This window comes from Conger conger, chromosome 4, assembly GCF_963514075.1.
Source record: "Conger conger chromosome 4, fConCon1.1, whole genome shotgun sequence".
NCBI classification, from domain to species: Eukaryota; Metazoa; Chordata; class Actinopteri; order Anguilliformes; family Congridae; genus Conger; species Conger conger.
In genome coordinates this window covers 21,946,063-21,964,635 of record NC_083763.1, presented here as the reverse complement: position 1 = coordinate 21,964,635, position 18,573 = coordinate 21,946,063, and the positions used below count along the sequence as shown (strand labels likewise).

The 18,573-nt window shown below is 39.0% G+C and overlaps 2 protein-coding genes across 5 annotated transcripts in view; one reads left to right on the top strand and one right to left on the bottom strand.

The window, feature by feature from the left end:
* Positions 1-3,333, top strand: part of snx7 (sorting nexin 7) — a 28,724-nt gene extending 25,391 nt beyond the window's left edge. For both annotated transcript variants that reach the window (XM_061240856.1, XM_061240857.1), the window contains one exon: positions 1,595-3,333. In XM_061240856.1, coding sequence (XP_061096840.1) covers positions 1,595-1,717 — 123 coding nt within the window. In that variant the 3' untranslated portion in view covers positions 1,718-3,333. The remainder of the gene's footprint in view (positions 1-1,594) is intronic.
* Positions 3,334-12,106: 8,773 nt separating this feature from the next.
* plppr5b (phospholipid phosphatase related 5b) overlaps positions 12,107-18,573 on the bottom strand; it is a 68,411-nt gene continuing 61,944 nt past the window's right edge. For 2 of the 3 annotated variants that reach the window (XM_061239408.1, XM_061239409.1), the window contains exons 8-10: positions 17,032-17,166; positions 15,216-15,264; positions 12,107-14,819 (exon numbers count right to left, since the gene is read on the bottom strand). In XM_061239408.1, the coding sequence (XP_061095392.1) occupies positions 14,800-14,819; positions 15,216-15,264; positions 17,032-17,166 (204 nt within the window). In that variant the 3' untranslated portion in view covers positions 12,107-14,799. The remainder of the gene's footprint in view (positions 14,820-15,215; positions 15,265-17,031; positions 17,167-18,573) is intronic. The other variant, XM_061239410.1, reaches the window with a different exon arrangement.

Here is an 18,573-nt window from a genome sequence, read left to right as displayed (position 1 = left end):
CTATCCATCCAGTGCTTGTAGATTCAACAACTTTTTAGACGCAGTTCACTGTAATATAATGGACCTCAATGGACCTGATCTTTTCTGATAATCAATCCACCAACAATTTACATTTAAAAAACTCAATGCCTCTTTCCAAATATATCATAATTTACTCACAAACATCAACAGAGCTGAAAAATGCACATTTTAATTGGGAACTCAGCAACTGTGTTCCACCAAAGCACTCCAGGATTCTGGGGCAAAGTGTCAATTGTTTTGATCAGTCTTTTAGCAGGCTGTTTGCTGCGCTTGGCTTGCTTATCAAAACATGGACGTATACGTGTTAGCCAGCTGTGAACCTTTGTGCCAAGACGATATACAATAACTCCTTTACTGTACCTCGCAATGTTGGACAATGAATAACAGACACTTTTGATGTTTGTGAGTAACTGTGACATTATATTTGGAAAGATATGTTGCTGTTAAGTAAATTGTAGGCACATTGATTACCAGAAAAACTCAGGTTCATATCAGGGCAAACCGCAACAAAATAAAAGTAGTCAAATCTAGAAAATGTTTCGTATCTCAGCGAAATTATCCGGATGGATCGATACTCTGAGTAAGTGGAAACAATTTTCGGGTGAACTGCCCCTTTAATTGCATGGGTAGGGCTGGTCTATATAGCCTGTGCTGTAACGAGGACAGGAATTAAAAGCTGCTCGTTCCAGCTGAAGCGAAGTCAGAGGAAGTACTAACCACTCCAGCAGCATGCCTCACCTGCTGCTGAGACGGCTGACACGAGGGACGAAGCCACTTTTCTGTGGATAGCCCGCAGGAAGGAGTCCTCCGCAATGGATGACAGTATGAACTCACGGCTGAATGAACTCACCGCTGTATTCACAGTATATCTAATCTCCGCCAGGGGTGTTCAGGCTTGTCCAAAAAGGGCCGAGATAGCTCCAGGTTTTCGTTTTAGCAGAAGTGGGGCTCTCATTAAGGGACACAAGATAGTTCTTGGGTTTCTTTGTTTATGAAAAATACTTGTGCTATACAGTTATTTCAGCATGCTAATAAAGATGGAATCCATAGACAGGCATGTTGATTAGTCATGCCTTGTGATTTGGTAGGGATTTCACAAGTAATTTGGTGTGATAAAGTAATCGGCACACCAAATTACTGAGTTTCCTGAGGATGTAACAAACCAACCTAAAGGGCTTCAAAGGGTTTGTTACCAACTCTGGGCAGCTGTACACTAAAGACGTGGTGATAAATTTAATTTGTTTATTATCAAGATTATTTTGGAAAGGCAGTGGAGTCTGCTTTTAGTATGTATTTGGTGACATTTTAATTTTGAATGTGGTGCTCATTAAGAAAAACTTTGGTATTTTCCCCTTCAATTTCAGTGAGTCTCTAAAAATCATGTTGACAAAGGGTATTGTGAACTTAAATGAACAGTATATTTAAAAAAACATTATCATGTCAACTACATGTGTATTCCTGAACATTTTAATTCTCTAAAACCAAACTGGTGTGTGGGTGTGCAGGAGGGCTTGCTGTAATACTGTATAAACAATAAAACTAACCGAATTCTCTCTCTGGCTTGTTTTTACAGTGTCTGGCAGTGTGGGAGTCCTTCCTCCTGTCCCAGAGACCTGACCTCAGCTCTGAGAGCAGCAGAGAGCCACCCTTGGCCCTGCAGGAAATTGCCAAAGACCCAGCTTCGCAGGCCAGCTAAAGATGTTCCCAACCCCCGCCCACCCACCTCCATTCATTTTTTCCATGATAATATCTCTGACAATATTGCCTTTGCCAAGGCTTCTCTGCATATCTCTGCCTCGGGGTTTAGGAGTGACTCAATACATTGAACCAAGATGCAGTTAATTTACCAGAATGGGCTTTGAAGAATATCTGCATTCTGTACTATCTATGACTGCCTTCATATCGTAATGAAAACTACGATTAACATAGCCCTGCTTTACAGTCCCTGACAATGGGGGTAATGTGCCATCTGTTTGTTTTTAGCTGATACACCCCCTTTTATTTATCAATAATGGCCTCAGCCATTAAATTGCTTTTTTAATGCATACCTTTTTGTTATACGCTGAAATCTGTCCTGACTATAAAAGGCCATTGATTTTATAACAATGGTGGGATGAACATTTTTGCCACCGGATGCATTGTCAACATTTTATATGTTTTCATTTTGTTTATCTTGCATCTTATATCGAACATGGAAATGAGCTGAATTGCTTTATCTCAAATGCTAAAATTTTCCAGCCTGTTGCTTATCCTTCTACCAGCTTATTAATAAAAACGAATTAAGGAGTCGGGCTACACTGCGGAGAGTGGCTGTATCTGAGAACCAAAAACAACCCTGGACCTCCTGCACATGTGGTGTAGCTTAATCCCTTTATCCCTGTTTCAAGCACTAGCTAGGGAACTCTTTTTACCATACCTCTGGCTCTAATGATATATGGGTTTATTAGGAGTATTTGGTCATTTACTATATTGCGCTTCCAAAGAAGTGGTTATGAAACAACCCATGCTAATGCACTAAGTGTCTTGAAGATTCAATGACAAATCTTAAACTTGACTAGTTTAATATACTTGATTCAGTTTCTGATTGACCAGTCCCAAGATTTGCGACAGGGCTAGGTGTGTGTTTTTAGTTTTCATTAGACATTGTATACAGTGAAAAGTGGTGTGTGTTTAAACGACTGGTGAAATGAATAGAAATGATTAAGTACACAATTCCAAAAACAAAGAAGCCTTAAAATTTAAGAAGATGTAGACAATTTTTACACATTTCTAAGTGCTTTTTGTAAATGTATCCTACAGTAGTTTTACAAGGGCTAAGTACTGTATTGCAAAGAAGATTTTGTTTTATACATTTACAGTACATATACTGTACACATTCAAAGGATGTTTTTTTTATTATTAACTGGGTATTTTAGCCATGAAGAGAATTGTTAGCATTAAGTCCAGTCCTTTTATGGAATTTTGCTATGGCGAAATACAAACATTGCTTTTTTAAAGGATTTGTCATAGCTACATTCATGAAAGAACAGACTGTTGGTTCGAACAGCATGTTAGATCCTAAAGTAGGTTACCCACTTGGCTTAATCGCATTAAATATTTAACTGCTCTCTTTAAATAACAGAGCTTTAAAATGGCCTTTATCCACAATTTATTTGATAACAAATTTAAATGTGAAATGTGTTTTTTCTGATCACTCTAACACGCCTGCCATTTCTCATATTGTTTCAGATCCAGATATCACAATGTATCATCACATATATCAGCAATTGTATTATAATCCAAACTGTTTCTATAAATTACATTTGAAAAATAGATCTGAGTTTTGGTTATTTCAGTCTTAAAATTATATTATTCCTCTTTTTTTCTGTCCACTAGTATCCATACTTGAAAGTGTTCTCTCTGACGTTCAGTGTCACGCTTTGTTCTGGAAACATAAGGATGTTAAAAAAACGGAATTTGCTCATTATTGAAAATAAAACTGGTAGTATAATGAAGCTTTGTATCTGAGAATCTACAGCAGCTCTGTATGAGGCTGTTCGGTGGCCAGTCTAGGGAAAGTTTGGGTTCTCAGTGCAGTGATGCACCATAAAGTCTGGTATTGGATCCTGAGTGTGAGAGAGCCCTGCTGGACAGCATACGAGAAGTGAGGGTTACATTCAGCAGGGTCCTTCCTGCAAAGTCACGCAAGGGGCGATGCCTCTGGGGATCAGCTGACTGCAGTACAGTACATGTGTACGTAGCACAATCTGACACACTGACTCCCCGGGCAGAATGTGATTATGCATTTTGCTTGCATTGGTCTGCATTGTTTTGAATTAAGAGGGTGTTGGGATGGACCTCATACTACCAGGAATTCCAAATGTGGATAATTTACAACATTAGGGGGCTAGAAACATGGTGAAATAGATCTATAAATAATATGAATTTGTTTGATACCATTGCCACACATCAAATGGTTCACTGTCGTGTGCCCTGCCTAGCTGTAAAATAAAATAAAATAAAAGCAGGTTGTTTTCCTGTTTATGTTTCCATAGCATTTTCTGAGCTAGTAGTGCCTGTTCTGCAGCCAAACCAATCAGGAGAGGGTGAAGGGTTGCATATTTTTTAACAAACAAGTGGAAAATGCACTGGTACAGAAAAGGTAAATGATAATAGCGAATACATTTGCGCTTAGGAAAACGGCTGCTGTTGGGCTGGAGTATTCATAAGTGTCTGCTTTGTCCAGATAAATTAAGGGCTCGTAGCTTGCCTGAAAAAAGCAAATAATAATAATTAGTTGCACACTATTGCCCTGTGTCACTGCATCCGCCCCTGGAATGCCTCCACTGATGGTGTTTAGGCTGACTTCATTTTCCTGAGAAAGTTATAAGATAAGTACTCCTGCCATTCCGGTGATATTGGACACTCTCGTGTACAGTCTTCATGAAAACGCAAAAGCTCAAATTCACCACAAGGTCACCTGGAAATGACGTCAGTGCTGGAAAATGCATACTATAGCAAACACATTTGAACGGGTTAATCAGATGGCACTGTGAGTGGAGATAATAAAAAGGTAGGTGGTTCTTGCTTACCCTGACAGTAGAAAAACATTTATATAAAAGGACTATATAGATTATCATGATGACTATCCATATATATATATTTTTTTTATATATGTATATACACTACTGTGTAGAAGTCTTAGGCACCCTAGACTTTATTATGTATGTTTATTTCTTTGTGTGTGTTGGTATAAAAGAACACTTTTGAGATTTCCAAAATATAAAATTGTACAGAAACATTTTTGTATTTAAAAACTTGATCAAGCCTGTCTGAGAATCAGAAGCAAGGAGCCAACCAAAGTCTGCAGAAGAACTGTGGCAAGTTCTCCAACATGAAGGCGTTTTCATCCGCATAATTGCTGCTCACTGGATGTATTTTGTTTTGTGCATGAAAATCCCAGGAGATCAGCAGTTACAGAAATATACAAACCATGCTGTCTGGCATCAACAATCATACCACGGTGGAAATCACTGGTTGACCATTAACTGAAGCTCCTGACCCGTATCTGCATGATTTTTTGCATTGCACTGCATCCACACAATTGGCTGATTAGATAATCGCATAAATAAGTAGGTGTACAGGTGTTCCTAATAAAGTGTACATCTTCTAGTTAAGGGTGTCATCTTTTGGATAACAAAACCATATGTTCCCTCAAATGTCTAGGTTTTCAAACATTTTAGACATTTAGTATGAGGCATTTTTAAAATAAATGCATTAGATGCTGACAGGGACTTATGTTCTGTACTCTGCGTCACAACTGCTCATAGTACAACACCACTCTCTTTCTTTCAGACATGTGCCCCAGGCTGACTGGAAATTGTGTTTCAGTTTTATAGTGTAACCCTATCTGCTGTGTGGAGAGTTCCTTCATTTAAAAGGCAATCCCGCCAGAGCTGTAGCTACTGTAGCTTAGCAAAACCAGACAAACTGGCTTACATACTGTTGCATAGACACTGTTGCCAAAGCAATAACTAGACTAAATTCTGTCCATTGGCTTCTTCTCTGTTGTGAGAGTAGCGAGTATATATGGGATAAATTCATAATACTATGCGCTTGAGCAGGTTCTTGAAATGACATTTGAAAAAGGAACGTGGCAAGGTGAGACAGGTGACATTCAGGTTCTCATTCTAAGAGGTCAGTTCTTTCCCTGATACTTGGTCCAATAAATAAATACAAGAAGTGTGCATTATAAGGCTATGTTAAAAAGGTTTGGTACAGGATTTAAATGGTCTTAAAACCTCCCTTTTCCCAATTAGACTTAGGGAACTACTGTTGGCTCTATTTTTGAGTCAGAGTATTGAATGAAACTAGTCAGTCGTGTTAACGTTCCTGGTTACTGTTGTGTATCAAAGTAATTACAGCAGCGGGGGTGAAATTGATTCTTGAGTGTAACTGCTTGCTCTTATCTATTCTATTACATTAGGATTCACAGACAGGGGAATATGAAGGAGTGTCAGTATCCACGAAGACCTTACCCTACAGGGAACAGGTAGAATTATTTTTGTTTAAATCATACCTTCATGTTAATATAGGTATTTCCATTTTGAATGTAAGTAGTCACCTTCCTCTGCTGCATGAATTGACACAGAGCTGTGTTTCAGTAAGTCACATAAGAGAGTATCGGTTCATTACCCCTTTTACGACTAGTTTGGGGACTTGCAATGATTATTATTTAGCATCATTTCTTTAAAAATAATTTAAAGAAATTATTAAGTACAAGTTTATAAATCAGTATCCAATTTAGCTCACAGTTACATAGCTGGGCTATTATAGATTTACAAAGCAGAGCTATCTCTTAGATCATCACATAGTGCCCCGCTCTCTGTTCAACAGGCACAATTACAGTAGGGTACTTGTCATATACACTGTGTGTGTATGTGTGTGTATGTGTGGGTTTGTGTGTGTGTGTGTGTTTTGTTTGAAAGAATGATGGATGTTTGGAGTGTAATATTGATGTAATGCACCTGTTTTGCACCTGTAATGCACATTTTTTAAATTAGCATAGTGCTCAGACATGGTCCTTTGTGATATTCTTTAAAGGCTTAGAGGTTTTATTAATGGGAAGACATTAATTATTTAACATCTTACTTCATTAAGGGCCCATTTCACAGATTAGGTTTAGCCCTGGAGAATCTCCATTCAAACTTGAATTTAGTCTCGGACTAGGCTTAATCCATTCCTGTTGAACCAGTTTTAAATGTTCAAACATTTTGGGTCAGTTTTACATCTTATTTCAAGACTAAATTCCATTTTGGAATTGAGATTCTCTATACAGCCCTCAATTTTGTACAGGACTAAACTAATCTATGTCAGTGGAGCCTGCCCAAATTGGTGGGCAGGTTTCTCTGAGGTTCTATTTAAACATAATCCAGTCTGTTGGTGATGACTGCACTCATGACTGAGCACTGGTATAGCACAGTACTTGCATGCAAACAGAATTTGGTTTTAGAACAGAATAAGATGGTCTCAATCTTCCATGTAGCCTCATAAGAGCATTTAAAAATTTTGTCTAAATTATCTTCCATTATTTCCCCTTCAGCCTACAGTTCTGTACCTGGTAAACCAACTAGAATATCAAGGTTTTGTGTTTATAACACATTGATGTTTAATGAATTGAGTTGTAACAAATTCAAAAATATTTCCACAGAAATGGCAAAATGAATCCACTCTACAGTGCTTGGGAGGTATGTGATGAAGTTGATGATCTCTGCTGTAAGTAAAAATAGGAGACCATCGATTTATGATGCAATATAATAATTTAGACAGTGGTATAGTGTACGTATATAAACTCCGTAAATGTGTGAATACTTGTAGAACATCCCTTATTTTATCAAGACAGAAAATAGCTTCATTGATCCATTTATTCTCAACATTTCCTAGCCGTTTCCATTTTGTGTGCAAGTGCACATGCATGTGTGTCTACTCATACCACAGAAAGACCTCATTAAGACCAGATTGATGCAATCTTACAAAACCAGGACAGCTCTTTCCATTTGTGGCACTAGTTCAAAAACCTTGTCCCTGCTTCCTTAGCTAGGGTCAATCCTCCGGAAGGCAGCTGCAAGTACATTATTGATCAGCATTTGCGGGGGTTGGACTTGGACCTGACATTTATAGTTATTACCTCTGATTAATCATAGCCCTAACATGTTGAAGCTGTCTCAGCAATTCTAATGTGCTGGCTCCTTACACAGGCTAAGCTAAAAAGGAAATTCTGCAGTGGAAAGACCTACTGCTTCTCTGTGAGGAAAGCTATAAATAGGGAATTTGGAGGCAGAATAAAATATAAAGTCAAATGACAGGAAAGTCTTGGAGCATACATTTCATATTCATTCAGCCTAGAAAGTACAGCTAAGGTCATGGTGGTACTACTGTGAGCTACAAGCACTTGCTTTTATGTCTTTAAATTCTCAATGCAAATTGAAGTAAATCGTATTCCGTACATTTCTGAATGTTTTGGATGAACGTAAATATAATGCAGCCTCTTATTCTATGATATGAACCCTGACAAAAATCGATGAAGGTTGGTACTTTAGAAACATTTGTGTTTTCTTATTTATTATAGATGGGAGTAGAGTTTCCCAAAAGGGGACCTTTGTATCTAAACAGAAGTGTGAAAGCCTGGATGAGCGGAATATTGTGGTATCATGTCATTTGCTGGCCCAAGTGCCATCTAGCGTTGAAGAGGCGGGCCAAGTTCCTGCGAAACATCCTGGTGGGGATGTACCTGAGAAGATTATCCTTCGGCTCAGGTCACCCAACAGGGCTTTGAAGGAACATAAGTACAAGCAGCTTGATATGCCCAGCATTCAACCTGTTCTCAAGAAGTCAGATATGTCAGCTTGTAAACAATGCACTGGCCCAAATATCCACCCCATGTCTCCTGATAACTCAAGAGTGAAAAGCCTGGTACCATTGACCCCGAGAGTCTTCTCTGCTGCAAGTGCAGATCCAAGCAAAGAAACAGCCTTTGGGAGAAATCAGAAAACGTCAAAGCCGGCAGACCACCTTGTCTCAGCTGGCAGCATGTTTTGGCCACACAAAACAGCAGTTCTCAAGACCAGGGCATCTGGCAAGTTGCAGAACCTGTGGCCCAAGACTCCTGTCATAAGTGTGCAGCAGAGGGTGAGGTCACACAGTGGCAATGTGTCGGTTGATGAAGCTGGACCAGTCAGTCGCAGGGCGGCAAGCATGGTTTTGGGTTGTGAAGGAGTACATGCACGGCATATTTGTGCAAGTTGGAAGAAGGAACTTGGGAGGACCCATCAACAGCTCCCAGACTGCAGTTGGGGACCGGGGGGGTACTGCCTGAGGCTGTGCCATGATGATTACAAGAAGCCCATCTACAGAGGGGTCAACCGAGGCCACGTTCTACCCAGCACACACCTCTATCTCTGGGAAAGTGACAGCAGAGATTCCAGCCAGCAGGCTTGTTCTCAGTTCAGACCGTTCGAGTGGAAGAGTGAAGGAGATACAAGAGTGACAGGACCTTCAGGACACCCTGCTGACAGTCAGCCAGACAGCCAGGCACCTCGGCCCAAGGTAAGCTGTTCCTGTATATTGTTCTCATGATGTTACTTCATTGTACAAATTCCCACCAGACTAGAATCACACCTGTTTACTGAATATATTCAGTGATATTTCCTTGTGTGAAGCCATGTACATGCAGCACAGCTTCTGCTCCAAAACATTACATTACATTAAGAAGAACTGCACTTTATATTCAGAAACCCAACACCTGGTTTCACACCTGTTCTTTAAAAAGAGCTGTGAGCTTCAGCTGAATGGTGATTTTACAATGTATGACAAAGTAAGAAGCCACTGGAAGTCTATTTTTGGCCTCTTATCTCTCAGTAAGTTTTCAGAAAGAAATATCATTCACATAAACATTCACATCCCTGGACCCTGTGTCCTAATTAAAATATAATACTGTTTCACAGCTCTCTATAAGAGACTCAGTTGAAAGTAAATTGAGAGTGTACTGCTGTTTTCGCAGTAATCAATAGTATAACGCTTAATCCCTCATTTATAGGTGACTTGAGGTGTATGTGATTTATGAAAGTAGAGCTCAATAAATCTTTTTAATTTGCCTCTGTATGCCACAATTTTATGTTTGTATTCCAACAATTCTCATTTGATTGACGTTCAGATTCTCAGCTTTTTTTTGTACATTTCAGTTTACAAATGTTTAGTACGTTGTTGCTTATCCTTTGCATGCAATGACTGCTTGTAACTTGTAGTCTGTAACCCACTGACATCACCTGGTGATGAGTATCTTCTGTGGCCTGCACTGCAGCCATCTTCAGCTCCTGCTTGATTCGGGAGCTAATTGCAAGCCCTTCCCTACACTTCATAATTCATTATGCTGTTGCCATCAGCATTTACGTAAATCATCAATGAAGGCAAGTGAGCCAGTACCTGAGGCAGCCATACATGCCGAAACCATAACACCCCTACCACCGTGTTTCACAGATGGGGGGGATGCTTGGCCTTGTCTTTCCAGAACTCTGCAGGCTATTTTAGGTATGACTGACACATCCATGCCTTCTTCACTATGGTGAGAATTCTTTGGTCATCAAAAGGCAATCAAAAGCCTAGAATCATGACTAGATACTGAATGTTCTCGTATACCTACACTAAGGAAACAATCAAGTAATCAGAAACACCTGTAAAACCATTTTTTATCCCAAACATTATGGTGCCCTGAAATGGGGGGGGGGGGGGGGGGGGGACTATGAATAAAACATGCTGTAATTCCTACATAGTGGAACCAAAATACCCTTTAATAAAAGCTGAGAATCTTTAACCACATGGGAATTGTTTGATTACATAACTGTAAACTGTGGAGTACAGTGCCCAATCAAGAAAAAATTTTTTCTCTACAATGTATGAAGCTCACTGTCGTTATCTGCTAACACGCCTGGGATTATTTCCTTATTTTACAGATGAACAACCGTCCCATATCAATACATAATAGACATTTTTTTCCAGCATTGTACATGCTTCCATTTGGACTAGTCCACCACGCGGGCCAACATTCAATGTAAACTGTATTTCAACCCTTTCATTGGTGCACTGCTCGAATGCTGTTCTCCCTGCCCATCTGTTCCCCCACCTTCTAGCCCTCTGCTGCGTTCACTTCAAGAGCTTTTGGAACTTACAAATCACCCCTCTGCTAACACATAGCTCCACACCCTGTTCCCACTCTACCCCTCAATTGCCCCCTCCACCACCCATCCACTGCTGCTGCCCCATCTGTCCACTCCCTTCCCTCTGCATGGCCTGTCCCTGACCCCACACTGAGTCGCTCAACACCTCCGGTCTCTTCCTGAAGACTCACCGCTTCACACTGTATCTGGCTCTCTCTGAACCAGATCTGTCCTGAAGAGATCGTACCACTTAATCACCATGTCTGTGTACCCAACTGTCCGTATGGATTTTAATGCACTGTAATTAATTAATGGAACAGAAAAACCTTGATCTAGGCCCCCAATGTGAAAAGATAAGCTGTTTTACTGAATACAGAGTATGCAATCAATCACACACTGCCCATTGCTGGAGGGTAACGAGGTCAGCATATTCTTTTGTGTATCCGCTGGTGCCTGGTCTGACCAGTGCCTGCTATAGAGAGATGAGACCAATAGAAATGGTGGCTAACACCCCCTTACATTCCCTATTGTTGCCAATTGTTGCCTCATCAATGTAGACCCATAGCTGGGAATGATGTAACTGGTCTCAAACACCCAGTCGCAGGGTGAGTTACATATTGAGCCACCCAGAGGCTAAGTTGTTTGTAAGTTGTAACAATGGAATGTACTTTCCTTTTTATTCAGGAGACACATTTAGAAAGACTAACCTCTCAAAACGGCAGTGAGATTTGGTAGGGGGATTCAGGCTATAGGCCATTAAAGCTATGGCAGTTTGCCCAGGATCAATGTTTTTCCTTTGTTTATATCAGTAACCATTAGACCATAGTGATATGCAATTGTTGAAAAAATGCAACTTTTAAAAATTTGTTCCTCGGATTTGTGACGCAAACCATCATCGCTGTTAGAATCTTGGTCTAGCCAGCCCACCCCAAGGGAACACAATGATACACCTGCCCCACTGGATAACAAAGTCTGCAGTTACGTAACTGCAACTAAATGATAGGAATCACTTTTTTTCTCATGACTGTAACAAGAAACAAACAATTCACTGGTAGACAGATACAAATGGGTTGCTCATAAATCACTCTCTCCCTGTTTGTTTTTTGGTTGTTTTCCTTAAGGATATGAGGTGCCAAACAATACGACAACAGAATCCTGAACCCCCACAGACTGAGCAACAGCAGGATCGTGACTTCACACTGAAACACATTCTGCAGGTTCTGCAATGCAGATGAACCCATTCCAATACTCCCGGCAGCCATTTTGTGTCCCAAATGATTATTGTCCAATAGTGATCTTTTTCATCCAAATTTTCAAAGTATGGTTGTAAAGCTTCCAGGTGATTTCATTGGCAGGCTGTCTCAGATCATTTTCGCTTACAGTATAACACACACTTATGTGTAATTTAGTTTTTATTCAAAGACTGTACATTATTTTTCTACAGTGTAAAAGGTCAAAGTGTAATAAAAGAAACAGAAAAGTTAACATGATAAATAATTGCAATGGAATAATATAAAAACAACACCTTCTGATCAGAATTTCAATAATATCCTCACAATACAATTAGCTACCCTAGAAACAATATAACAGTCGAAATTGTGAACAATAATTTAAAGAACAAGAAGCAACAAAAATATATTTTTCCAAAATGTTGCATAGATGCAATATGCAACATCCCAGAATTATGTACAATCTGTTAATGACTTTGTGATGTGTTCTGTATTTTTGCAGTATATGATACAAAAAATAGTAAAATAACAGAAGTAAAATAGGCATTGTACTGACAAACCAGAGATTAAAACATTGGCAACAATGCCATTGGTACCAATCATTGATAGTTGTAATTTACATGAATCTGGGATATTAAATTAACTTTAATTGTTAGAAAACTATGAGACAATTATGCACCCTCTGTAGACACACATACATTACACTGTGTCAAGACATAACTGCACATACAGTAGCTGTAAGAAAATAAAACTGCAAGAATGTTCATCAAAAACATTGAGACTTATATTAATACATCATTCATATTTAAATTTTATGTTGACACAAAACAATTAAGAGCTGCTATGCACATTTCATTTTTTCAAAATTGATTTTAGTTGAATATGTATTTTTAAGCAGCAGTTTTATGGTTATTATTTTTTCAAACTGAGATGAAGCTGGGGATGTTGAAATCAGCTTGATTTAAAGTGCTATCATAGAATATTTCCAGTTTAATATAAGAGCTAAATACACTTCATTTCAGGGAGAGCTAAATCTCTTCATGGGATAGAATACCACTTCAAATTGATGTAATCACAACAATTGCTATTTAAATGACTATGCATATTATTTATAAGTGCTCAACAAAAAAATAGGTTGAGTGGGTGCCTGCACACATGTGCGTGTGTACGTGTGTGTGTACACATATATGTTGAACTGTTTCTATTGCTTCTGATGAATATGCTATTCTTCATCTGCATACCCTTTTGGCAATAATCTTTTGGAGGAATATTATGATTTAAAGCACAATGCCATATTTGACATTGGATGTGTTTTCACCTGTACTTATGAGGTATCTTTTAAAGTGTCATCTCTTCTCCTATCTCACCTCACTATGCTGATACAGAGTAGCTGATGCATGTAAATGTGATTTTACTATGAACAAGTATGAGTATTATACCTCTACATGTAAAATACTCAGATTTACATTAAATATGAATACTAATAAATAGAGATGGTGAATACTAGCCTAGTGTTAAATGTAAAGGCAGGATAATTAAATTCAATGTTATAAACTCACATAAACATCTGAGGAAATGCAGATAAAACTCTTTCAAAGATATCTTGAGCTGGAAACCAAGTCTTTTGCGGAACAATCTGCAAAAACAATTTACAAAACGTCTAAACATTTCTAAAATGTGACAGAGGATGTTGAAAAGCAAGACTTTGAGATCGTTTGGCATAATGCCTGCGATGTTACGATATTTAATGAATCTTCTTATGGGAATAACATTTACATCTTATTTGGCTTTTATTTCCTCCTTAAAGTTGTGAGCAATAGTATGAGAGAATAGAAATCGAACAGATTGCCATTCATTCTCACAACATTGATCAGGAGACCAAATCCAATTGCACGGGGGATGCCCACAATATGTTGTTCTGACTGTATATAATACCAACATTATTCCTTTCAGTTATCTGTTGTAATTATTGAAATCGTATCGAAGAAATACAAGTGATTGTCTGGTCGATTGTTTAAGAATTAATGTGTGAAGTAACAATGAGCTTAAATCATGTTGGCTTTCTCACACCCTCTCTATGGATCTTCCCACACACACACACGCGCACATACACACAATCAGTGGTAACTGATGGCATATCATTTAGCACACAAAATAACATTCACGGACATGTAAAACATTAACATTTTGTTTGTCTATGGACATAGTTCATGTGTGGTGTACAACACAGTATTAACGTGACGCCCCTTCATCCTTCATATCAAAAGAACCTGAATAAATTGTTTAGTTTACAAGCATAAAAAATTGTATAACATAAAAAATATCATGTCTTATATTTTCGGGAGATAATTCATGTATCAGCTTTATCCATATAATTGATTTTTTGTTACTGAATGCAGTGCTTTAATGAAATCAATAAAAGATCCCAAAAAAAATGTGATCACCTTCCATAAAAATATAACAATTTTGCTGTGTCTTTGTGATGTAGGGTAATTCATAGATTTTTGTCCTTAATCAAAGGCTGCACACAAACTGCAGAAGTAGCCAGGGTTAAGTTTCTTTTTTTAAGCCTTCATAGACTTTTAGTCTCAGACATACAGACTTAAAACCACCCGGTCTAAAGTGTGCTAAAAAAAATCAGAGCGAATGAAAAAAAAATGTGCAGAAGCAGGAAGTCTTTTAAATGCGCTGTTATTTCACGTCAAGACCGAGGATCTTTAAACACCGACATGGACGAAGAAAGCGTATTCAAAATGATAATGTACAGTGAGAATTAGCATTGCACTATGACAGCTGGACAGTGAACAGCGATGATGTCCAGTGTGTCTGGTAAACAGGGGCTTCAACGTCATGTGACTTCAGCGAAGGCGATGTGATTCTGTGGGACAAACAAACAGACATGAGAGCCTCACAGAAATGATAAAATGATTATCTAAGACTGGTTTAAAGTCACATTAAGTACATATTGGTCGGAATGTTACCATTCATGCAGATGGACACAGGATATAATGTTTTAACTGAAATTTTAATGAAATATAAAGCATGTCTTTCAATGGCAACATTAGATAAGCTATATGAAGTGTTGTGTATATAAGCAGCTTTTTGCACAGGTTTGGCAGTGCAGCAGAGCAAGCATACTGGTGTGTGGAAGCACTCCAGTGCTTTTAAGCAGCTAAACCTGCCATCTTTGGATTAAAGCCATGGCCTGAAGAACCCATCATAGCAAGAGAAGCAGCCATGCATTGCGAGCGGAAGCACTGTATCTCCATGCTACCTTGATAATCTTGTTCAACTGCCATATAACCCCTGTCTGCTCCCCAAATCTGAAACCAAATGAGCCTGGTGAGATGGAATTGAGCCATTTGTACCAGAAAAAGGACGGTTGGAAATATTTAACCCTTTACAGTGCGGGCAAACAGGAAATCACACAGAGGACTCGGATATTTCCTCGGTCCTGTGTGGTCCACAGGCTGCGATGCTCATGGTTATGTAACTCAGTCAGAAATACAGTCAGGACTGTTAAATCAGTGATTTCACAATACAAAAATGGCCATATATACTGCTCATTGTTTAGAAAAGTATTGGAGTGACATTCAGTGCCAATCTGCTATATTTTCAACCAATACTTAAGACATAAAGAATACATATAGATGTATTTTGACATAATACAAGTGTCTTGGATGAACATGTTGCAGTGAAAATATCTTCAAAAGTTATATTTATTTCATTTTTACTGAATGTCGCTTTCAGCATAGTAGGATATATGGCTTTTGAGATTAAGAGGACAGAGACTCACATCTGCCACTGGGGACAAAAAATAATTGCCGGGTCTTTGGAGGATATATTGAAACATTTGTTTCCTCTCAGATTGAACCCTTAAATCCAGTGGGTGTCTTGACTCTGTCACTACACATGGAGCCATCTGTCTTCCTTGCTTGACAGTATCATGTTCTAGAATGTATTTCATTTGACAATGAACATTTGTAGTATATCAGTTGTCTTCAGCTTTCCCAGAGCTGGAAGTGTTTTCTTCTCAGGAACAGCAAAATCTACGAGTGTTTCTTTCAGAGGAAACCTCCTGCTTTCAGAATCAGCAAAACAAATAAAACATTTGCAGGAGAAAATGTAAATACCTTTCACAGATTTCACAGCATGCGTTTTCTCACAGTCAATCAATCAACCACAAGTTTCTTTATTGAAGAAGAAACTAAATAACTGATCTGAAAGGAAATTGCACACATACAATCCATGCAAGCATTCTATAGTTCAAAGAATTGGTTGTTGTTATTGTTTTTTAAGTGAAAAGACAGACCTTTATTCATACTTTAATAGTGCCATGCCAGGTCTGAAAAAAATTCAACACAGTTTGGAGGCTTGTTGAACACAGGGATATACACGAGTGCTTAAAGAACAGCACGTTTGTACCTCAGCTGCATGTACTCTTGGAAGATGCAAACCACCGTCACTTTGCAGCGTTTGTGTGGCTTTTTTTAGGCATTTTCATTTGTATACTGTACTTCAGTGCAAAGATAATAGCTCTGCGTTAAGGCCTGTGAGGCCCTTGTGACCTTCTAGTGAATTTTCAGACAAAATGGATAAAACAAGCAAATAGACAGAATGATGTTCACACAAACAAACAAATACTTCACCCAGGAGTGCGAAGTACTCTGGATAATGGCCTGAGTTTGAAATGCTCACATTTCATTTTATTTGTTGTTTTTGAAAACGACATCACTTGCCATTTTTTTTACATGAATGAAACCGGGCCAGATCAAATATTAGCATTCTCCAGAGCCTTGGCAGCGTTCCTCTCTCCACACAGGGGCGCATACGTTTATTGCCTTGTGTGATGGCGGTGATCGAATCGACTCATCCCTGTGATCCAGCTAAAGAACCTCATGAGTCGTGCTTTGAGTGAGGTGGATGGGAGTGCCTCTTCCTCCCTAAGGTCTGAAACCTGAAGGGTATACGTATACACACAGCACATGTCACGAGCCGCCTGTTACACGTCGCACAGCTTGATAGCGGAGAGCTTGAACCAACGACGGTGTTTTTGTTTCCGTTTGTGCTCGAGGTCCGGGTGGCCATACCTGTGAGGCGATGTACTTTTCCAGCGGGCTCTCTACTCTGGGCAGGTTGATCATGGGAGCGCTGGTCATACTGTCCTCTGGTGGACTTTCACTCAGCAACAACTTTCCTTTGAAGTTGTGAACCACACACACAACCTTGAACAGAGTGGAGTCAAAAAAAATCAGAGAGTAAGTAAGAGTGCGCAGAAGGATATTCTCGCTGATTCACCATGAGAAATAGTGCATATCTCCTCTCCCAGGCGATGATTTACAATAATTCTTCATTACGCATAATGACTTGCCAAGCTCATCAAGCAAGAAGAAATCAGGATGATATAAATCTGTGTGTTCATGTGTCTGTGTGTTTGTGTGTGTGTGTGTGTGTGTGTGTGTGTGTGCGCCCTGAAGGAGGTTAAACCATACAATGAATGGTCCGTGACGATCTCCAATAAGAGGAAAAATCAAGCATTAAAGGGAATTAAATTATGCCATTCATCTTCTGCTGAAGATAACAATGTAGAATATTTCTGTTCGGATGCTCAATTTGCTTTGTTCCCATAAAATGCCCAGTGACATTGCCCTGGGGCGTTCTAATGAATTGAATACATATTAATGTTCTCTGTTACTATACATTAATTCCTTCCATCTATGCTACAGTACCTCAATGGCTTCTTCAGTACATTCATTCCAAACTCATTAAAGCTTTTTAATACTATTATTATTGTATTGGATTTATGATGTGATATCTACTGTATACTCGAAATAATGGCTAATGTAACACTTGAACTACAAAAAGCTGTCTTGGAAAGCTAACAAAAGTAGATCATGTCACTGGTGTTATTGTTTCCATAGCACTTTAATGGTGGTTAATCATTGACCTGCCAGTGTTGAATGTTCACTCCTGGGGCTGTGCTACTTTGCACAGTTAGTTTCTCTGGATAAGAGCATCAGCTAAATACCAAATTGTAATTGTAGTTCAAGGGTGTCAGTATGCAGTGCAGTACGTAATTATTAGCACTGTGGTACAATTTCTGTTCTTTTGGCTCTGTACTCCAGCACATTGGATTTCACATGACACAGTGAATATGAGGTCAAATGTAGACTGTCACCTGGTGAGGGTATGTACATTCATATCTAGTGAATTACATTCATTTTTAGTCCCCCCATTTTAGAAGACAGTTTCTGTTTCTGCTGTTTCTGTTTAGCTGTTTCTGATTAGTCAGGTGTATTCAATTGCTTCTGTAGTGCAGGTATAAGAAAACCTCCAGTATCTCATCTTGATTCTAGGCTTTTGATTGCCTTTGGAGTCTGTCATTGGCATTTAATGCCTTCAAATTAAAGCTAAGTCTTTGTAGGGCATATTACATAAGTGTGCCTCTCTTTAGACCCCCAAAAGGAAACAGACTTGGTTTACCATGTTGACACAGGGTCAGCAAGGCTTGATGAAAAGACAGTGCTCGTCAATACAGGACTATTGCTCCCATCATTGTGCTGCCTCTGCGCGAATCTGCCACCTCAGTGGAATGCTCCCAGAACTGTTGAGGTGAAATAGTACTGAATAGA